General features: G+C 44.4%; 1 protein-coding gene across 1 annotated transcript in view; it reads left to right on the forward strand.

The window, feature by feature from the left end:
- Nucleotides 1-15,760, forward strand: part of RBM28 (RNA binding motif protein 28) — a 1,154,212-nt gene extending 1,138,452 nt beyond the window's left edge. The window contains exon 19 of the mRNA XM_044088621.1: nt 15,269-15,760. Coding sequence (XP_043944556.1) covers nt 15,269-15,406 — 138 coding nt within the window. The 3' untranslated portion in view covers nt 15,407-15,760. The remainder of the gene's footprint in view (nt 1-15,268) is intronic.
- The last annotated feature ends 3,379 nt before the right edge of the window (nt 15,761-19,139 follow it).

Genomic DNA, 19,139 nt, shown 5'->3' on the forward strand with positions numbered 1-19,139 from the left:
AGAGACGAGATTGCGTTGGTTTGGACATGTGCTGAAGAGGGATGATGGTTATATTGGGAAAAAGATGCTAAGGATGGAGCTGCCAGGTAAGAGGAAAAGAGGAAGGCCTAAGATAAGGTTTATGGACGTGGTGAGAGAGGATATGCAGGCGGTTGGTGTGACAGAGCAAGATGCAGAGGATAGGAAGAAATGGAAAGAGATGATCCGCTGTGGCGACCCCTAACGGGAAAAGCCGAAAGAGGATGATGATGATCCTTAAGACTACTGATGACCGAGTCCTTTTACCTTTGTTTAGCCTCACACATGCAATCATTAAAAGCTGCCCAACACAACCCTGATAATCTTCTTTTCTTTTTTAACTTCTTTTGCAAGTTAATCAATATACCTTTATTAAAACTACCATTTTTAGGAAAGGCAAGGTTACCGTCATTTTTAGTTAGTGCGATCCACTGGTTTAAAAACATACAACTGTCCCGGGACACATTTTAAAACCTATAACCAGCTGGTGTACCTTTTTCTGGCTCATTTATTTTTCCCACACTCGCTTTTATTTTCACACAATACCCCACTATCACTCAATAAGCTATACCTGTTTACCACAGGTTTAGCTAAGGCGTTATGAAAACGTCTTGTTACCCCACTCTTATACAAGAAGCTATATCTGTTTAACACAGGCTTAGCTAAGGCGTTATAAAAAACATCTTATTACCCCACTCTCATACAAGAAGCTATACTTGTTTAACACAGGTTTAGCTAAGGCGTTATAAAAACGTCTTATTACCCCACTCTCATTCCTCCTTTCATACGTATGACGCCAGTATTTTCCATATTAACCCCACTCTCATACTGCACATTTAAAAGCAGAGAAAAAATGCATGCCACTTACCTTAAAACGACTGAATGAGAGAACTGATATATTTTTCTACTGCACAAAAAATTTTCAAATCTTTAAGGCAGGCAGACAGAGATAGGTTCATAGGTTTATACTAGGCTATCTGCCCCAAGGCATTTATAAGCCTAGCCTGAATTTTTGTGGCTTACGCCACCCCTTATATGAAAAAATACTGTACCCATTAGTTTGTTGTGCCTCTGTCCAGCAGTGACACAGAGATGATTCCCGGGGTAAACCTACGATCTCCCATCCACAGGTCAAGATTTCTCTTGAACAGAGCCAGCGAGGTGCTCTGCCTCACATGGACCGGGACTCTGTTCCACAGCATAGGGAGTCTCTGAGTGATAAATCTATCCCTCCAGCACGTCCTATTTATATCCGTGCTAAGGTTTAAGTCACTTGCTCTAGTGGTTTTGGTGGATTTGGATTTTTGAGGTGGAGCATGTCCATTAATTCTGGGTTGGACATGGCCTTGTATGTCAGGCACATGTCACCTCTGAGCAGACGGTATGACTGAATAGAGCTGGAGTTTCTTCAATCTGGCAGCATATGACAGATTTTGGAGTCCCTTTATCCTTTTGGTGAGAAACTTTTGGGGTCTCTCCAATTGCTGCAGATGTCGGGCGAGATACATCCCGAATGGGGCATTGTACTCGATCATTGGTCTGATAAGTGAAGAGTACAGGGGAACAATGACCTCACTAGGTCTGGATGTGAATCCCTTCATGATCAGGTGGGCAATGTAGAAGGTCTTTCTAACCACTTTAGCAACGTGAGTGTCAAAAGAAAGGCCACTGTCAACCTGGGTCCCCAGGTCCCTGATAACCTCTTCTGTGCTTAGTGGATTGCCACCTAAATGGTAGCTTGGGGTTACCTTGTTTTTCCCGAAGGGTATGACTATACATTTTTTGGCGTTTAACTTCAGGCCATGGCTCTGGCACCAGCTATCTGTTTCCGTGAGTCCCTTCTGAAGGATATCCGTGTCCGATGCACTTTCCACTATGGCCCAGTTTGCAGTCATCTGCAAACTTTGTCAGCCAAAGTCCTCCCATGTTGGCCTGTACTTCTGAGAAGTAGATGCCGAACAATAGGGGCCAAAGACCGAGCCCTGTGGGACACCACTTGTGACCGGCTTGGAGTCTGACATAGCGCCAGCAACTCTAACCCTGTGGGTTCTGTCCTTAAGCCAGTTTGCAACCCATCTTGTGACATATGGGTTTACATTTAAGCTGGTAACTTTTTCTACAATACCCGAGTGGGGTATTGTGTCAAGCCTTTGCAAGGTCAAGGTAGGCTGTATGGACTGCCTTTCCCTCATCAATGGCCTTGGTGACTGTTTCGAAGAAGTCGACCAAGTTCAAAAGGCATGATCTTCCCTTGAAGCCAAACTGGGTCGGGTCCAATGTCTGCAAGTCCCCTATATCTTTGTTTATGAGCTCCATTATGATCCTCTCTATAGCTTTGCAGACTAGACTTATTAAGCTTATGGGGCGGTAATTACCAGGGTCCGTAGAGGCACCGCCTTTGTGGAGTGGGACCACAGTTGCCATACGCCACTCCTTGGGCACGTATCCTGTGGTAAGGCTGAGATTAAACAACTGCCTTATGTGCGGGTTTAATTCCTCATTTAGCTCATGTAGCACACAGCCGGGGACACCATCCGGTCCCATTGATGCTGTGTTTTTAGCTTTAGAGAGAGCAGCTTTCACCTGCGCATTTGAGATGTCTGGGAGGCTACACTCGGCTGGGATAGTTATCTCTCCTTTAGGGGAGGGGGGTGAAGTTTGCACTGAACCTGTCTCCCAGTATGTTGGCAATGTCTGTGGGTTCAGTGATTTTTGTATCATTTTGGACTGATTCTGAGCATATCTGGGAGTTTCCACCCAGGTTCCTAACATAGCTGAAAAAGGCCTATTGATTGTCCTTTGAATCCATGGCAATTTTTCTCTCAAAATTGGCCTTAGTTGATTTTATGAGTGCTCGTATTTTTTTACTAATAATGATCAGGGGTGACTTCCCTTTTATGGATTTTGTTCCATCATGTAATAGCTTTCTCCTCTTATTGTAAAGTTTGTTAATGGCTGGGGTCCACCAGACTGGACGTTTGCCCTTTGTGGAAAGAGTCTTGGTTTTATTTGGGATTGCCTGATCCATGCAGTCCTGGAGGTGTTCATAGAAGGCATTTGTAAGGGCTTCCGCAGCTTGGGTTGTAAGAACACACTGCAAAAACAGAAAAATCTGTTATGGGCCCTTTCATTAGCAGTATTTCTTTCACTTCCTGACTGCTGCAGCTTGTTCCCAATTCAGATCCGAGTCACGGCACCAATTGTTACGTTTCATAATACTTTAAAAGTGAAGACAAATAGTTCTTTCTCTCCTTCAGTGGTTTGTGGTTTGTATTAACTAACAGTACACACATGCGGGAGCCTCATGGAAAGCACCAGGGAGACTCCCAGAACAAAGGAATAAACAAGCTTATATACTGGTGATATTGCGGACAGTACAAAAATATAAAACTGAACCAATTAGATCATTACACAGGGCAATTAACCAATTAAAGGTTTACCCGTAAACATAATGCAATTCACATCATCATATTTCCAGGCAGAAGAGAGAATTGGATATGCTTCCATAAAAGGCACATTTCCTGCTTTCAGGCAGACTCTTGTTTGTTCAGTATTTTTCCATTATTCACAGTTCAGAGTTCACAGTACTCGGTACATCTCAGTTTATGCAAACTGTCACATACTCAATTCCCTTGAAACACATGCTTTGGCTGTTCATATTCTACAAGTGAGATCCCTTCCAGAGTACAGCAAGCAACGTTAGCCATGAAGTTTATTCCCCTTTACTTATGAATGTTTTTACAATTACTCCATTACAACATAAAAGCATTAGCAGCAGAAAAGATGCAAAACTGCATATTAGACGGCTTGCCAATAATGTATATTTTGCTCATTCTGCACAATTTTGAAGGCTTCCCAGAAGAACTTGTTAAATTTAGGTGACCCTGAGTCCCCTTTCAGTTGTCAAAGATGCCAGCAGCTGCTTACCATCCAGAAAGGTCCATTGTCAGACCATTGAACCCTTCCAAGAGTGCAGGAGTCAGGCTGACAAGGCTCCCTCTGCTGTTTTACAGTGACTACATGTACATTTTTTTGGCTTTCCTTTCATTTACTGTTCCACTTACTTCTGCAGTGTGTACGTTACCTTCTGTAAGCGTTTAAAAAACTCGAAAGTTCTTCTACAAACCTCTCAAGAGTAAGCACTTCACCCAACAACTTTATATGTTACTTAACTTACCTTCCACCTCTTGTTTCATTGTCCAGTTAATTTGTCACCCAAAAGCTGATCTTCCATCCAACTTCTCGTCTTTGTCAGCAGCACCTCCCCCCTTTAAAATCCAGTCCTCCGCTAGCAGCTTTGCTGATTAATATAAGAAAATAAACTGTAAGGTCTGTAATGGTCCTGCACAGCAAACGCTTGGCAAGCACTAACTGAAACTGTAAAGTTATGCATGCAGCCAGTTAGGGACTGAGTGTGATTGTCTTGCATGCAACAACATGTAAGAACTAGATAGTTTAAAAATGATCCTACAATGAGCATCGGAAAATGCCATTTTTTGGCTACTAGCAAATAAACTTAAATGCTCCTGTAACACTGTAATCAATGATAGGGGTAAGTTCTTCCCTTCTAAAAAAGAGATCTTCAGCTACTTTTAGCTTCTGAAAAACAAAGACAGCTTTATAATTTCTGCAGAAGCTTGCATTTATTCCAAGTCACAGATCGACCTTAAAAAGAAAAAAAATAGCCTCTGCATTTGTCTCAAAGGAGGTAGTCCTAAAACAATAATCATGCCACTACCAACCATGTCAAACATTTGCACATTTGAAGATACTGCATGATGTAGTATTTACTAGACCAAATGAAGAAATAAGTACAGAGGAGGATGTGAAGCAGGGAACCCACAGGAATGGAATGCATATTTACACGCATTTTAAACAGTTATTGTCGTGGGTGGTATTGTTTGGATGTCATCATGTCACAAACAGGGAGGGGATTTGTTAAGTGGTGTTTCTGCTTTGGTCAGAGGCAGAAGTATGATTTTAGCAATGAGAGTGTGTCCCTTTAAAATTGTAAATAAAGTAAAGAAATCTGAAATTAATGGGGCAACTCAGAAATTCATGACACCCCATTATTTTGCCCTCAAAACTGGTAAATTCTGAGGAATTCGGTATGCGCGAGAGGTATGGTTTACATGCTAGAGGATGTCAATTACAGTGTAATCGTTTGAAAATAATCATTCCACATTAAGTAGTACTTCCTAAATTTCATAAAGGATTGACGGTGATGCTTGCTTGGATGTATAGAAAGAAAATGAAATACTTGTTTTTACATGGCAGACCATGCTGCGGGATGAAAAGGCTGTTATACAGCAAATTCTCTGTGCGTTCTGAAAAGTAATTTTGAATTTAGAAGATGTTATGTGATCCTATCTCGCCTACATTCTGACTGATGGGTTCGAGCCGATCCCTCGGCTCCGACTGCACGCTTATGCCAAAGAGCGAAGTCTCTTATTGGCTGAGCCTACTATATCCCAGGATGCACCACTACCAGTCCCCCGATCTCGTTTGCCGCTAACCTGCGAAGACGTGGTCTCGAGCTGGCTGAGCTGAGTAGTTATTTAACTAACTTTTTCTGTCAGTTTTTTGCTGTTTTTGCCTCAAAAAGCTGTTTTAACGGCTATTCTTCTCATTGTTGTAGTGATTGGTTGGATTGTTGAAGACTTTTGTTGTGTGATTGGGTTGAGTTTGGTAGGCCCCCTTCATCTAGGGCCTTCCCGGTCGGTCAACCCTCCTATAACTTACATATAGAGCAAAAGGCTTTAAATATTTTTGTAGCTCTGTTTGTTCTTACAGGGCTTTCAAAGTTCCCTGTCATTGGCGCTTGTTAGCGATAACTGTTAGCCTATACTTAAGGGGTCAGTAAATCAGTAAATTGTATTTTTCCTGTCAGATTACTGAATTTCTCTTTCATAATGTCTCAGAACCCTAGGCCTTCGGGCTTTAAAAAATGTACGAAATGTAGTTTTAAGATGTCCATCACGGACGATCACTCGCTCTGTGTGTATTGTTTAGGTGCAAAACACTTACAGGAGTCATGCAGCGTGTGTCACGCTTTTTCCTCAAGGGTCCTCCAGGAGAGGAAAAATAAATTAATTCTTAAGGGGTTAATTAAACCTTCTTTTGAAGAAGCCTTGGCATCCTCTCCTTCTCCGGCTAAAAAGAAAAGGGCGTCGGTTCCGACCAGTCCGTCGGATCCGACCGCCAAGAGACATAGGCAGGCCTCTCCTTCGGCTCCGACTTCGGAGCCGAGGATGGAACGGTCTGCCTCGATGCCACCAGTCTCGACTCCTCTGGCTTCGGAGCCGATGGCTGGGGCATCGAGGCGGTCACCTTCGCCGGCTCCACTGGACTCTGAGCCAACAAGGGTCGCGCGCCCAGACACTTCCTCCTCGGCGCCGAAGTCCACCTCGGCACCGATGGAATCTGGTGTGTGTATTCCTTCGGCGCCGATAGTTGTCGAGTCACCTCGGAGCCGGTCCCCTAGTCCTTTGGGGCCGTTGGAGAGGCCATCTCGAACCCGTTCAGTTTCCTCTCGGTCTTGAGGATGTCATATTCTGATATAGACAGGGTGCTCCAAAGACTGTTCCAGTCCCCAGTCTTCCAAAATTTGTTTCGTTCCGACCCAGTTGGCTTCGAGCCGATGACCCTGGCCCACCCCATTGCCATTCCTCCTCCGACTGCTTGCCCGGCTCCGGAGCAGGTGCTGTTGGAGCCGGTGGAGATCTTAGGGTCGGCTCCGACCCTTGCTCCAACCAGGGCCTTCGGGTCCGAGTTTGGTACACGGACTTCTTCGGCTGGACCCGGTGGTGATGTTTGGGACCTATGCTGGTTCCGAGCCTCCCCTCGGTGCTGCTGCGGGACTTCCGTCGGCTATCACGGCTCCGGGGACCGGACACTCCCAGGATTCTGGGGGTCCGGCTTTCAGAGCCATGAGGAGTGCCTTGGCCAAGTCCTCTTCGGCCATCTCTCCGGCTTTACCGGCACCTTCCCTGGGCGTGGAGACTGGGTCTTTGGCAGTTCCCCTGTCCGTAGTCAGCTCAGCCCTCCGCCTCCTGGGTGTCTCCGCCCTTCGACGAGCTTCTGGATTTAGTTTGTCGAAGGGCGTGGGAACATCCAGATACCGTGGAACCAGTCCCTTCTCGTCCAAATAAATTTTTGTCTGCTCCCCCCGAGAAGGAGTTCCTCACTAAAGGCGTGGCTGTAGATGCCATGGTGGTGGCATCTGCTACACAACAGGACGTGGCAGAGGCTTCAACGTCCGTCCATCCTCCTAATAAGGAGTCTAGGAGTATGGACAGGTACGGGAAGCGCACCCTGACTTCAGCGGCCTTTACTTTAAGGTCTCTGAATTATTTGGCACATTTTACCAGGCTTCAGAGGGATCTGGTCAAGGAGTTGTCAGATTCCCTCTCGGGTAACCTACCTGAGCAGCTAGCCCAGTCGGTTAGCTCTCAGTTGGCTATCCTTACGTCAATTTCTAACTTCGTCCATGAGGCTCATTTCCTATGCGGCAAGGGGCGGGTAGAGCGGCAGGCACAGGCGTGGCTCACGGAGACAAGCCTGGCTCCGCTTGTGTCAGTTCATGGAGGCCTTCAAGTCTTCCTTCACGCTCCCTTTGATGGGTCCTCCTTGTTTGGACCCAAGGTTAAAGACACCCTTAACCGCTGTGAGCAAGAGGGAAAAACTTTATCTGCCATAGGTGCCCGTTATTCCACTCCCTTCGGCCCCACCCCAAGGGTAAAGGGGGGGGGGAAATGTGGTTCCGCAAATCTCGTAAGTTTTTCCCCCAACAGCAGGAAGATTCCCCTTCCAGAGGCAGAGGACGGGGAAATTTTTCAGGGAGACGCCGTCCCAGAGGCGGCAGAGGGCCCGCAATTCTGGAGACCATGAGTCCTTTCGTGGCTCTTCAGCCTCCCACACATCATGAGGGATTGCCCGGCTGTGCTGCTCCGGAGCCAGTCGGGTGTCGTTTTGCCAAGCACCTAAAAGCCTGGGAGTCAATCACTCAGGACAGATGGGTGCTTCGGATCATTGCCGGAGGTTACACCATCCCATTCACATACTTCCCCCACCGTCCAAAAATCCCGGACCCACCACCCAGTCAAAGGGAAATGGCAGCCGCAGAAGCTTTAAAGCTGCTAGAAAAGGAGTCATCCAACCGGTCCCCACAGACCAGATCGGATCAGGAAATTACTCCAGGTTCTTTTTAGTGCCAAAAAAGACAGGGGACCTGAGACCAGTATTGGATCTCCGCAGACTGAACCAATCCGTCACGAAATCCAAATTCCGAATGGTCACGTTACAATCCATTCTCCCATTGTTGGAGAAGGATGTTTGGATGTGCTCCATAGACCTCAAGGACGCCTATTATCACATACCGATACATCAGGCATCCAGGAGGTATCTGCGCTTCAGCCTGGGAGTCAGTCATTACCAATTTTGTGCTCTGCCCTTTGGTCTCACCACAGCCCCCAGGGTGTTCACCAAGTGTTTGGCAGTAGTGACGGCTCACCTGAGAAGTCTTGGATTCCAAGTGTTTCCCTATCTGGACGACTGGCTCCTGACTGCCACCACCAGGCATCTACTAATGGACAACCTCAAAGCCACCATCATCCTGGGTGCTACCCTGGGGATTACATTCAATTGGTCAAAGTCTGTCTTGCTGCCCTCTCAACGCATAAGGTTCATAGGAGCAGAGATAGACTCAAGATTGATGCGCGTCTTTCTTCCTGGCGAAAGGATCCAAACTTTACAGGGCCAAGTTCAAGCTCTGATCTCGAGATCCAAAGCCCCAGCCAGGATGGTTCTACAAGTTTTAGGCTCAATGTCTGCCACGGTTCTTTTAGTTCCTCTGGCAAGATTGCACATGAGGATTCTTCAGTGGCTATTGTCAACTCAATGGTCCTTTCAGGATCTTCCCTCAATCATCACATCATGATTACGGAAACATGCAAACGGGACCTTCGCTGGTGGCTTCAGACATCCAATCTAAATCAAGGAAGCCCCTTTGTTATTCCCTCTCCAGTAGTTACCCTGACGACAGATGCCTCCCAGATAGGGTGGGGGGGGCATTGTCTGGGCAGGCTAGTTCAGGGCTCCTGGCTTCCAGGCGAAGCTCTTCTCCACATCAATGTGTTGGAGATGAGGGCTGTACTTCTATCCTACAGGCCTTACACAAGTTCCTTCCTCAGGGCATCATCGCCATCCACACAGACAACATGTCGGTGGTCTGGTATCTGAACAAACAAGGAGGGACCAGATCTTACCCCCTTTGCAGAGAGGCCATGAGAGTGTGGGAATGGGCTGTAGCTACCAACCGCTTCTTGGTAGCGACCCACATTCCGGGAAAATCAAATATATTGGCAGACAAATTGAGCAGGACAATTCTCTCTCCTCACGAGTGGTCTCTAAACCAAACAGTAGCAGCTCAGGTTTTCAGGAGATGGGGGACGCCGTGCTGCGACCTATTTGCAACTCCACTAAACACCAATTGCCAAAGGTTCTTCTCACTGATCCCACATCAGGGAGTACCAGCTATGGATGCTCTAGCACAACCTTGGCCAACAGGGCTACTTTATGCCTTTCCTCCGATTCCACTTCTCTCCAAAGTCATTCAAAAGCTTCTCAATTGGGGTCCGCAATGATACTGATTGCCCCATACTGGCCTCGTCAGGTATGGTTTCCTTACCTGAAGAAGCATGCGGTGGACGATCCGTGGACTTTAGACCTAATTCCGGACCTGCTAATTCATCAGTCGGGACATCAGCATCAGTCCCTTGATCTTTGAAATTGACAGCTTGGCTCCTCCACTTCCGACTTTAGTTAGAAGTCACACACTAGACCCGGAAGTTGTTCACATTTTATCTTGACCCACAAACCCGCCACTAACAAATTGTACCTCAGTAAGTGGAAGAGGTTTGCTATCTGGGCTCAACTCAAGGGCTTAGACCCTATCACTGCTCCTATCCCAGAGGTTTTGAAATTCTTATCATCCCTGTTTAATCAAGGATCTTCTGTCTCTACTATTAAAGTCCAACTAGCGGCTATCTCTAAATTCCACGAATCCATGGATCCTCCATTAATGAGCAGCAGACTATGCAAAACTTTCATTAAAGGTGCGGGCCTGTTAAGACCCCCAGTTGCTCATCCTGCACCTCCGTGGGATCTTGATTTGGTGCTTCGCGCATTAACATCTTCCCCTTTCGAACCGGCTGCTACATGTGAGTTAAAATACCTGTCTTGGAAAACTGCCTTTTTAGTTGCAATTACTTCTGCAAGAAGAGTTTCAGAGCTTCAAGCCCTGTCTATTAAACCACCGTACTTGATTTTCCACAAGGATAGAGTATCACTTAGGCCTAATCCATCCTTTGTCCCAAAGGTCTGTTCTAGTTTCTGTCTCCAACAATCTCTAGAGCTACCAGTTTTCTTCCCAAAATTCTCCAATGAAGCAGAATACACTCTCCATAAATTGGATGTTCACAGGCAATTACGCTTTTATTTAGACAGGACTCAGCAACTTCGTAAGTCAGACCAGTTGTTTGTGTCCTTCTCAGATAATAAATTGGGTCAAACCATCACAAAAGCTACTATCTCCAAATGGATCAGAGATTGCATAACTCAGGCTTATTCTTCTTCGAATAAGAAACTTACAGCATCTATCAAAGCTCATTCTACCAGAGCTATGGCTACTTCTATAGCTTTTCATTCCAAGCTCGCTATATCGGAGATTTGTGCTGCGGCTACTTGGTCCAATCCGCACACTTTCATTTCCCACTACAAATTGGATGTGGCATCTAAAGGACGAGCATCATTTGGTTCCACGGTACTCAGGAGTGTTTTCCAGTGAGCCACCCAGGATTCAGGTGCTAGGGACGCTGTCCCATCAGTCAGAATGTAGGCGAGATAGGATCACATAACATCTTTTAGTTATGTACTCACCATAACTTCAGATGTTTGGGATCCATCTCGCCTACATTCCTAATACCCACCCTCCTTCCCCCTGCCTTGGAGATCAGAAGAGATTGAACGGTTTTGAGTTCTACTGTTTATCTTGTTTCATCTGACGATGTTATATAAGCAAGGCGTGCATGTGTGCATGTATGCGGACAAACTAGATCTGGGGGACTGGTAGTGGTGCATCCTGGGATATAGTAAGCTCAGCCAATAAGAGACTTCGCTCTTTGGCATAAGCGTGCAGTCGGAGCCGAGGATCGGCTCGAACCCATCAGTCAGAATGTAGGCGAGATGGATCCCAAACATCTGAAGTTATGGTGAGTACATAACTAAAAGTTCTTGTTTAGAGTAGTTATTTGTAGATTGCTGTGAACTAGGAAAGGATTTTTTTCTGTAGAAGTACTGAGAGAGAGAGTGTGAGATGATTATATCTGTGTGCACAAGCATATTTTACAAGTAATTTACTGCACAGAAGATCCAGATCTCAGGTTATCAGAACAGGTCTGTTTTGGACAATTGTTACGAAGAGCCACATATTGTTTTTGTCTGTATTACTTGATTGTAGTACCCCAGGGCAGAACTTGTGCAGGTGCGGGCATGTCCATCTCAACTCAAAGATGTTATGGTTTTCTTTGAAAAAGCAGAGAGCTCTGAGTCATATACCACCCCCCTGCAACCCGTGCCATATATAGACAATGAACTTTTAACAACAAAAAAATAATCCAGTAAATTCTCTGTTTTCACCAACATTATGAGTACATTAAAGAAAGCCGCCATGTTAAATCAAAGTTGTTTTGTAGCTTTTACTGAATTAGTGAATTTTCTCTGAGCTTGCAAGGAGTTGTTTGTGTAAAGTATGATACGTAATGAAGAGCTTTAGCAAATTAATTATGAAAAGAGAAAATAAGATGACATCAAGTATTGAATCTCATCAGTGCCATAGTGCAGAGGGATAAAGCTCTGAATACAGCACGTGACCCAGGTTTGATTAGCATCTCTAGTGTCTGACGTCCTGGCAGGGGAGGATAGATGTACCCATCCTTGCAAAGGGAGATCACAACATGGTTTGATTTTCCCTGGTGGAAAACAGAGAAATGGCTGTAAAATTCTGGTTAGATGGGGCATCCTGATTACATCATCCCCTTGTGGAAATGAGCTGCAATCCATCTCTGATACTCATTGTATGTCCCACCCCGGGGTGCCACTGGCAGGAGCAGGGGTGAGTTTAAAAATAGAGGGAAAATATCTCTCTCAGCCACAGCAGCAATGTGATGCTATCCTATGGTGCCTTGATCTCCTTGCTGGCCCAAGTGCTAATACAGAGCTAGTCTGGAGGTGTCAGAATGGGTAAGTTTAGTGATCAAGGAGAGGCAGCACCGGGGTCAGCTGATGGGGAGGAAAAATACCCCCCCCCCCAAAAAAAAAGTTTTGAAGGAACTGTGCATGAAGCAGAAAGGGTAATTACCACTTGCACTTTTCCAGTGTGATATTTTAAGTAATTTCTAAAGTAGTTTAGTGGTCCATTATCTTTTAGGAGTTCAGACAGAATTTGTCAAAGCTGCATTGTTGAATACTTTTGGAAGTATAGAAATGTTACTATTTCATGGGTTTATACTTGAGTGAATCTTGGCAGTTGTAGTTAGGAGAGCAGTGGTAGTACTACTATTATGTTTATATAAATAAGTTCTGCTATTTGTAAAATGTTTTCAAGCGTTTTTGGTAGAGGTTTTACTTTGTATATTGATCTAAAAACAGAAGGATTATTTGGGTATTAGCATTTAAGTAGAAGAGCCATGTGTGTTATGTTTTGCTCTGCCCTTCTCTAGAGATGGGTACAGTCTTCCTCTGCTTCCAGCTCCGTTGTGCCTGAGCTGCAAGTCAAACTTGGTTTACTTGGGACAAAGTCAGGGCATTATCCCTGTATGCCACCAAAACTGGTGAAAGTCACTAAAATTTGTTTCAAGTCCTGCCAATGTTTAGCTTTATGTGTATTATGAGGTTCTTTTCTGTTTCTGAAGAAATTGCATTTAGCTGTTTTAATAGCTCTTGGGTCCAAGTCGTATAAAAAGACAAAAATGTACTTTATCATTGAGTAGATCTTCATTTGTACTTTGTTTTATATTGAAGAGGAGAACTCGTCTTTCTTTCTTCTGTCGGCCTTGGGCAGTGCTGAACTTTTATGTTGCAACATTTGACAGGCAGCATGTATTTTATATATTTAAGAAAAAGATTGTGAATGATTGTAAGCCCATATTTAATAGGTTATGAGTGAGACAGCAGTGACTGGTTAAGACTAATTAAATGGCATTAAAATTTGCATTCTGAAAATACCTCAGATTAATGTTATTCAGAAAGTTTTTTAATGTCTGTAGTGTGTGAATAGGGTCATGGTCCCTTATATGTTTTGGACCTGATAAAGTTGCTGTTTACTTATATGAAATGCTTGTCAGGTTGACATTATGTAAATAGTCCCTGTTTGAGTTTAGGTGGCTTTATTGAGTAAGTTATGATTTGAGATGTTATTAAGGAGCATAAGAGATTTAGCTATGATTGGGTCTGTGCCATTCTAAGTTGTGGTTTCCTAGGTAGGATAAAGTTGCGTTTATTTATTCACTAGTATCATGTGGGTTTGAGTACTTGAGTGTTAGACTGTAGCAAGGCGTAGATTTTATGTAGACAGAGTTTTTCTGAATTTCTTACTTGTAACTATTCACAGATAGTTTGGTTCTGTTTCATGTGGGCAGTGCAGTGGTGCAGTGGTTGCGTTGTCGCCTCACAGCAAGAGGTTCTCCAGTTTGATTCTCTGCTGCGTTGCCTTCTGTGTAGAGTCTGCATGTCCTCCCTGCATTTGTGTGGGTTTCCTCCAGGTGCTGTGGTTTCCTGCCGCGTTACAAACACATGCATCTGGAGCATTTCTCCCTGGGCCTCTACTGAAAATTGTCTTTGTTCCAAGTCCGACTTTCCCTGTAAACAAATGTTAAATAAATAAAAAATAAATAAATGTACTGTTGTGCAGTTGTAGCATTTTTGTACTAGATGCATAACACAGCCACCTGATCTTTGGAGTGGTGTATCATAGCAAGAGACGTGTATTGATTCTGAGGAAGAAAAGTCAGCGAGAAAGCCACTTTCATCAAAGACTTGGAGTATTACTGGAATGTTAGTATGTTCATAAGTGATTCAGACTTCCATTTGTTCTTATTGATGCCTCCATTACTCATGTAGTATATTCTGAAATTTCTATATGTTTTGGAATAAGTATTTGATGTTGGCAAGACAATTAAGTGTTTTTTGTATTGAACGGTAACCCGACTGTTATCCCCCTAATAGATTTTGCCATATAGGTCATGTTTTTGATTACTAATGAAGTATTTTGTTGTACTCGAGAATAGCTGATAAAGTTTGATATAGTTTCTAATATGTGCAGCTGCATGACTGAATACTTGCATTTTCCATTGAACTGTCAATATAATAGAGTAATGATACTACATGTTATAAAAGTTATTGATTAGGAATTTTGTTTTTATGAATGTAAAGGTGTTTATACTTTTGTGGTTTTGTTACAGAAAGTATTATGGACTGTACATATTTGTTAAAATATGTAATTTTTTTAATTTACTGATGTTGATTTACTTAAGAATTTGACATACACAAATAAGTTAGCCTTGCATTCGAGTCTCAGAATTCTAAGAAACATATATGTACTCCGTTTAAGGAAACTGTAGACTTTTGTGTTGATATCCATTAAGAAAAACATGGACTTTCCCTTTAATTGAAATGTGAGTCTGGTGAGTCGTATGTGTGAGGAGGGTGGGAAAACAGTTGTCCGGATTGCTGTTTGGACTGTGATGACACTCCACTCAGTATATTTACCTTAATATTTTATGTTGTTTATTTTCTTTCTAAAAAACGGAGTGAAATGACTAAGCAGTTCTTAAACATTTTCATATCTGGAAATTACAGGAATTTATGTATCTTTGTCTGACAGCATGTACTGTTTCTGGAAAACTTCCCTTAAAAGCTTATTTTTACCAATATTTAGCAGCGGAGCCTTTGCAGTTATTGAGATGGTTACGTGCTGTTGGGATAGTTTGTAACTAATGCTTAAGAAAGGAACACAACATGAGTTGGCATATCCTAGCAACACAGTGAAACTGTACATAAAACTAGTGAGAAGGGTTAAAGAGGCGTAATCACAGTGTTTACAGCAGAAACCAGTGTCTAAGCTTGAGCTGTGCAGTGTTGTGAAGTCCATCTAAAACAGCTTAAGTTAACAGAATTTTTTTTTTCTTTGTAGGTATCAAAAACGTCTAGGCCAAAATTCAGGAACAAAGAAGAGGATAAGTTTAACAAGCTAGTGGATCAGTACAAGAAGAAGATTCTAGGAAACCCTGAGGCTACCAGAGTGAAAAAGAGCAAATGGTTCAACACCTAATCAAATAAAAAAGACATTTAAGTGGCTTTATTTAAAGTATTTAGGTCTGCAGAGCAGTCAATCTCTTAACTAAGCCTTAAAGGTGTTTTTACATTTAGCTCACAATTGTTGCTGCATCAGCTGCGTTGTAGCAGTCTGCTGTTTTTATTGTCTTGGTAGCCATTTTAGGCTAATTGAAATTGTCCCACTAAATTAAAACTTAAAGCTGAGTTCCGTGACATGTCACATGATTCCCAGGTATTACATTAAAGCACAGCAGTCGGTATTTGAAAGTTATGTCATTTTATGCTGGCTATCCAATGACCCAGATGCTTCTTTTTTTACCGTTATGTTTTATTAAAAATGTCAGGCTGAGATGAGTTTGAGATCACAGTTACTTGGCATGCATTGGATGCCCAAGGGCACTGATTGGGTAAGTGACTTACTCAGAGTCACTCAGCAGGCAAATGGAAACAGAGTCAAGCTGTGGACAACATGAAGAAGCATGTTAGCAGCTTGTTGCCTTAATCCTTTGTGTTGACTTCTGGATATACAAGCTTACATGAAAAGTAGGAAGAAACACTCTACGCTTGCATAAATATGTTTTGTTACACTGTTGTTGGACTCTGTATACATTTTTAGATCCATTTGATTTCAGTTGTCAGACATGTTCCAGCACCCATTTCTTTTGCTGTACTATGATTGAGTGGCTTTTCTTCCACATGTCCACCATCTGTCCTTGTAGCTGGCACATTGTCCCGTTTTCAGTGGTGGTTAAATGGAAAGGAGATTCGAATGTTCTGTTATGATGTAAAAATAGGAGTTGGCAGGGCTTTTTACTGTTTGTTAATTTGAATTCTTCAGATGATTATGCAGTGCTACCAAGAGCTTCTACATCAGAATTCCCAGGGATGCAGGAGTTTGGCTGTCTGCTCATGTTTTCTGGTACCTGCTACTCTTGTTCACCTTGCCATCAGCCTTCACCAGAATGGGAGCCAGTCAGCATTAGCTAGACAGTCCCCCTGCCCATGAGATGAAGCCAACAGCTCTCTGTTCCAGCCTCCCACCAACTGTTTGGTACCAGCAGGCTAGTTGAATGTAGATTCCCAGCATTGTTTACAACAGTCTGATGTCAGCTGTCTGCCTTATCTACATGCAGAAGATAGCCTTGGACAAATATTTACTTACAAGATACAAAACATGCCATTGATACCGACTTATCATCATTATGTGTTTATTTAGAGGGAGAGGATACTGTTGCTGATTAAGAGGTGAGAAAACCAAGAGATGTGACCTCCTTTTAACCAACACACAACAGACTTAAACAAGGCTAAGGTTGGTAAGCTGACCAGATATTGATCTTAGCATGCACATCTGAACATTCAGAGACAAAATGGTATGTAGTATGAAACCTACTGTTTCTTGCATGAGCATTTAAAGAAAAAAGGCCAAGTTTTGCTACTTCGAGGCATCACTGAAGATAAGAGGCTAGTGCTGTATTGCAGTTCTGAATTTTTACCTGACAAGTGTGTGAATCATACCTCTCAACTGTACAGATTTTTGCAGGATATACAGATTTTTGCCTCATATTTTTGGTTAATTTTTCATAAAATTGTGGTTTTATGGCAACTTAGTGGCAGATCATTAAAGACTGAAGTTAGAAAATGACAGACATTTGAGCTTTAGACTTCATACCCTTCAGAAAATTCATGGTAATGCAAAACCTGTTGATGTTAAGTTGTCAATCTCGCCTTCATTCTTGCTGGATGGGTTCGGAGCCGATCCTCGGCTCCGACTCGGCACTTGCTAAGCTCGAGAGTCACTTTTACCAGCTCGAGGCAGCCCCATATCCCATGATGCAAGGCGGTAAGTACCCAGATCTCGTTTGCCGCTTTGCTGATGAGGTACTCCTTTTACCAGCTCTTGGTAAGTAATTTGTTATACAAATTTTAGTCACCCCATTCCTAATTTTTCTCTCACTTATTAGATTTTTAGTCACTTTTAGTTAGTTGTAGGGTCTTTAGCTCTAGTTTTACTGTTTCCCTAGTTGTTTTATTTAGTCGGGCCTTCAATCCCCTCCCATCCCTTCCTGTCAGGGTGTGTGTGTGGGTTTATTTTTTCCCCATTTAAGTTAAATATTTCTGAATCTGGGACTGTGTGTGTTGTGTGGATATCACTATGTCCAAAGAACAGAGGGTCTCAGGCTTCAAGAAGTGTGACTCGTGCTGTCAGAAGATGTCTCTGACAGACAGTCACACTTCTTGTATCTACTGCCTGGGACCTCTACACCTGCAGGACTCCTGTGCTATTTGTCACTCTTTCAGCCAGAGAGTCCTGCAGGAAAGGAGAAATAAATTAATTTTGAGAGGACTTCTTAAACCGGAGGGCTCCCCGTCTAAGTCTTCTTCGGGCAAGCCCTCTAAGACCTCCAAGGCCCAGGCTTCTGCTACTAAGCCTTCGGCCCTGGCTCCGACTCCTTTGGAGTCGAGATCGGCTCCGGCTGGAGCTGATCTTATCTTGACTAAATCTTCGGCACCGATGGCTATCGGTGCCGATACTTTAACTGCCACATTGGTGTCGGCTCCGACCGGCTCCGACCACCATGTGGCTAAGGCTTCGGTGTCGGCGCCGACCGGTTCCGATACCATTATTTCCTTGCTTTTGACCAGGCTGGGAGCCGATAAGTTGTCGGCTCCGTCTGGAACCGAGGGTTCTTCGGCTCCGATGGTTCCATCGAGGAAGCGGACCAGGTCTCCCTCTTTGGAGCCGATACTGTCGGCTCCGACCTCTCCTCTTCTTTCGGAGCGGAGCCATCGGAGCCGATCATCTAGGTCATCTAGGTCTTCCAGGCTCTCAGACCATGATTTGGAGAGAGTGGTTAGCAGATGGTTAAAATCACAGGCACTAGCCCAAATGCTTCATAGTCCGTCTCAACAGACTACTACTGGTCCACACCCTCTTCAAGTTCCTCCTTCGACTCTCCTCCAGAGCTCGGAGCCAGAGTCTATGGGAATAGTCACTGCTACGGCTGTGGGGCAGATACCACCCCTTTCTGCTCCTTCAGCTTCTACTCTTATCTCCTCCTCGAGACCTTTCTTGGAGGGATCCGGTGGTCGGGCTTCCCTGGTCTGCACCGAGGGGGTGAGTGGCATCGGACCCTTGTCCGACCCCGCTTTTCCCCTCAGGGCTTCGGCCTTGGTGAGCTCGGCCCCGACATCTGCCTCGGAGCCTTCACTTTCGGTGGGCCCAGGAGTTCCTGTTTCTTCGGACCGGGGTCTCTCGGATCTCCCTGGGAGGGGAGCCTTTGAGGTGATGAGGAGTGTGCTGGCCCCTGGGCTCAGTCAGCAGTCTATCCCCTTAGCTCCTCCCTCTACGGTGCCTGTAGATGTCTCTTCCCACTCTCTTGCTCCCGGACCGAGAGATCCACTGCCTCAGGTTTCCCCACTGGGAAGAACCCCCTCTTCCGAGGATTCTCCTGATCCGTCAGGAGATCCTCCGCGTAAGAGGACTTGTAAGAGGAAGCACTTGGACTCCCCTGAGTCTACTACTTCAGATACCGACTTAGATGAGTCAGAGGGGTCCCCAAGATCCCCCTCTGAGGATGTCTCTTTTTCAGACATCCTAGAACTCCTAAAACAGAGGGGAAACTGGCCCTCAATTAATCCCTCCGAGGATGAGTCGGTATACCTAGAGGCGTTTGGATCTCGACTCTCCACCTCCTGGGTGTCTCCGCCTTTCAACCCCCTCATGGAGG

This window comes from Protopterus annectens, chromosome 11.part0 (genome assembly GCF_019279795.1).
Source record: "Protopterus annectens isolate FY-2018-M chromosome 11.part0, PAN1.0, whole genome shotgun sequence".
Classification (NCBI taxonomy): domain Eukaryota; kingdom Metazoa; phylum Chordata; order Ceratodontiformes; family Protopteridae; genus Protopterus; species Protopterus annectens.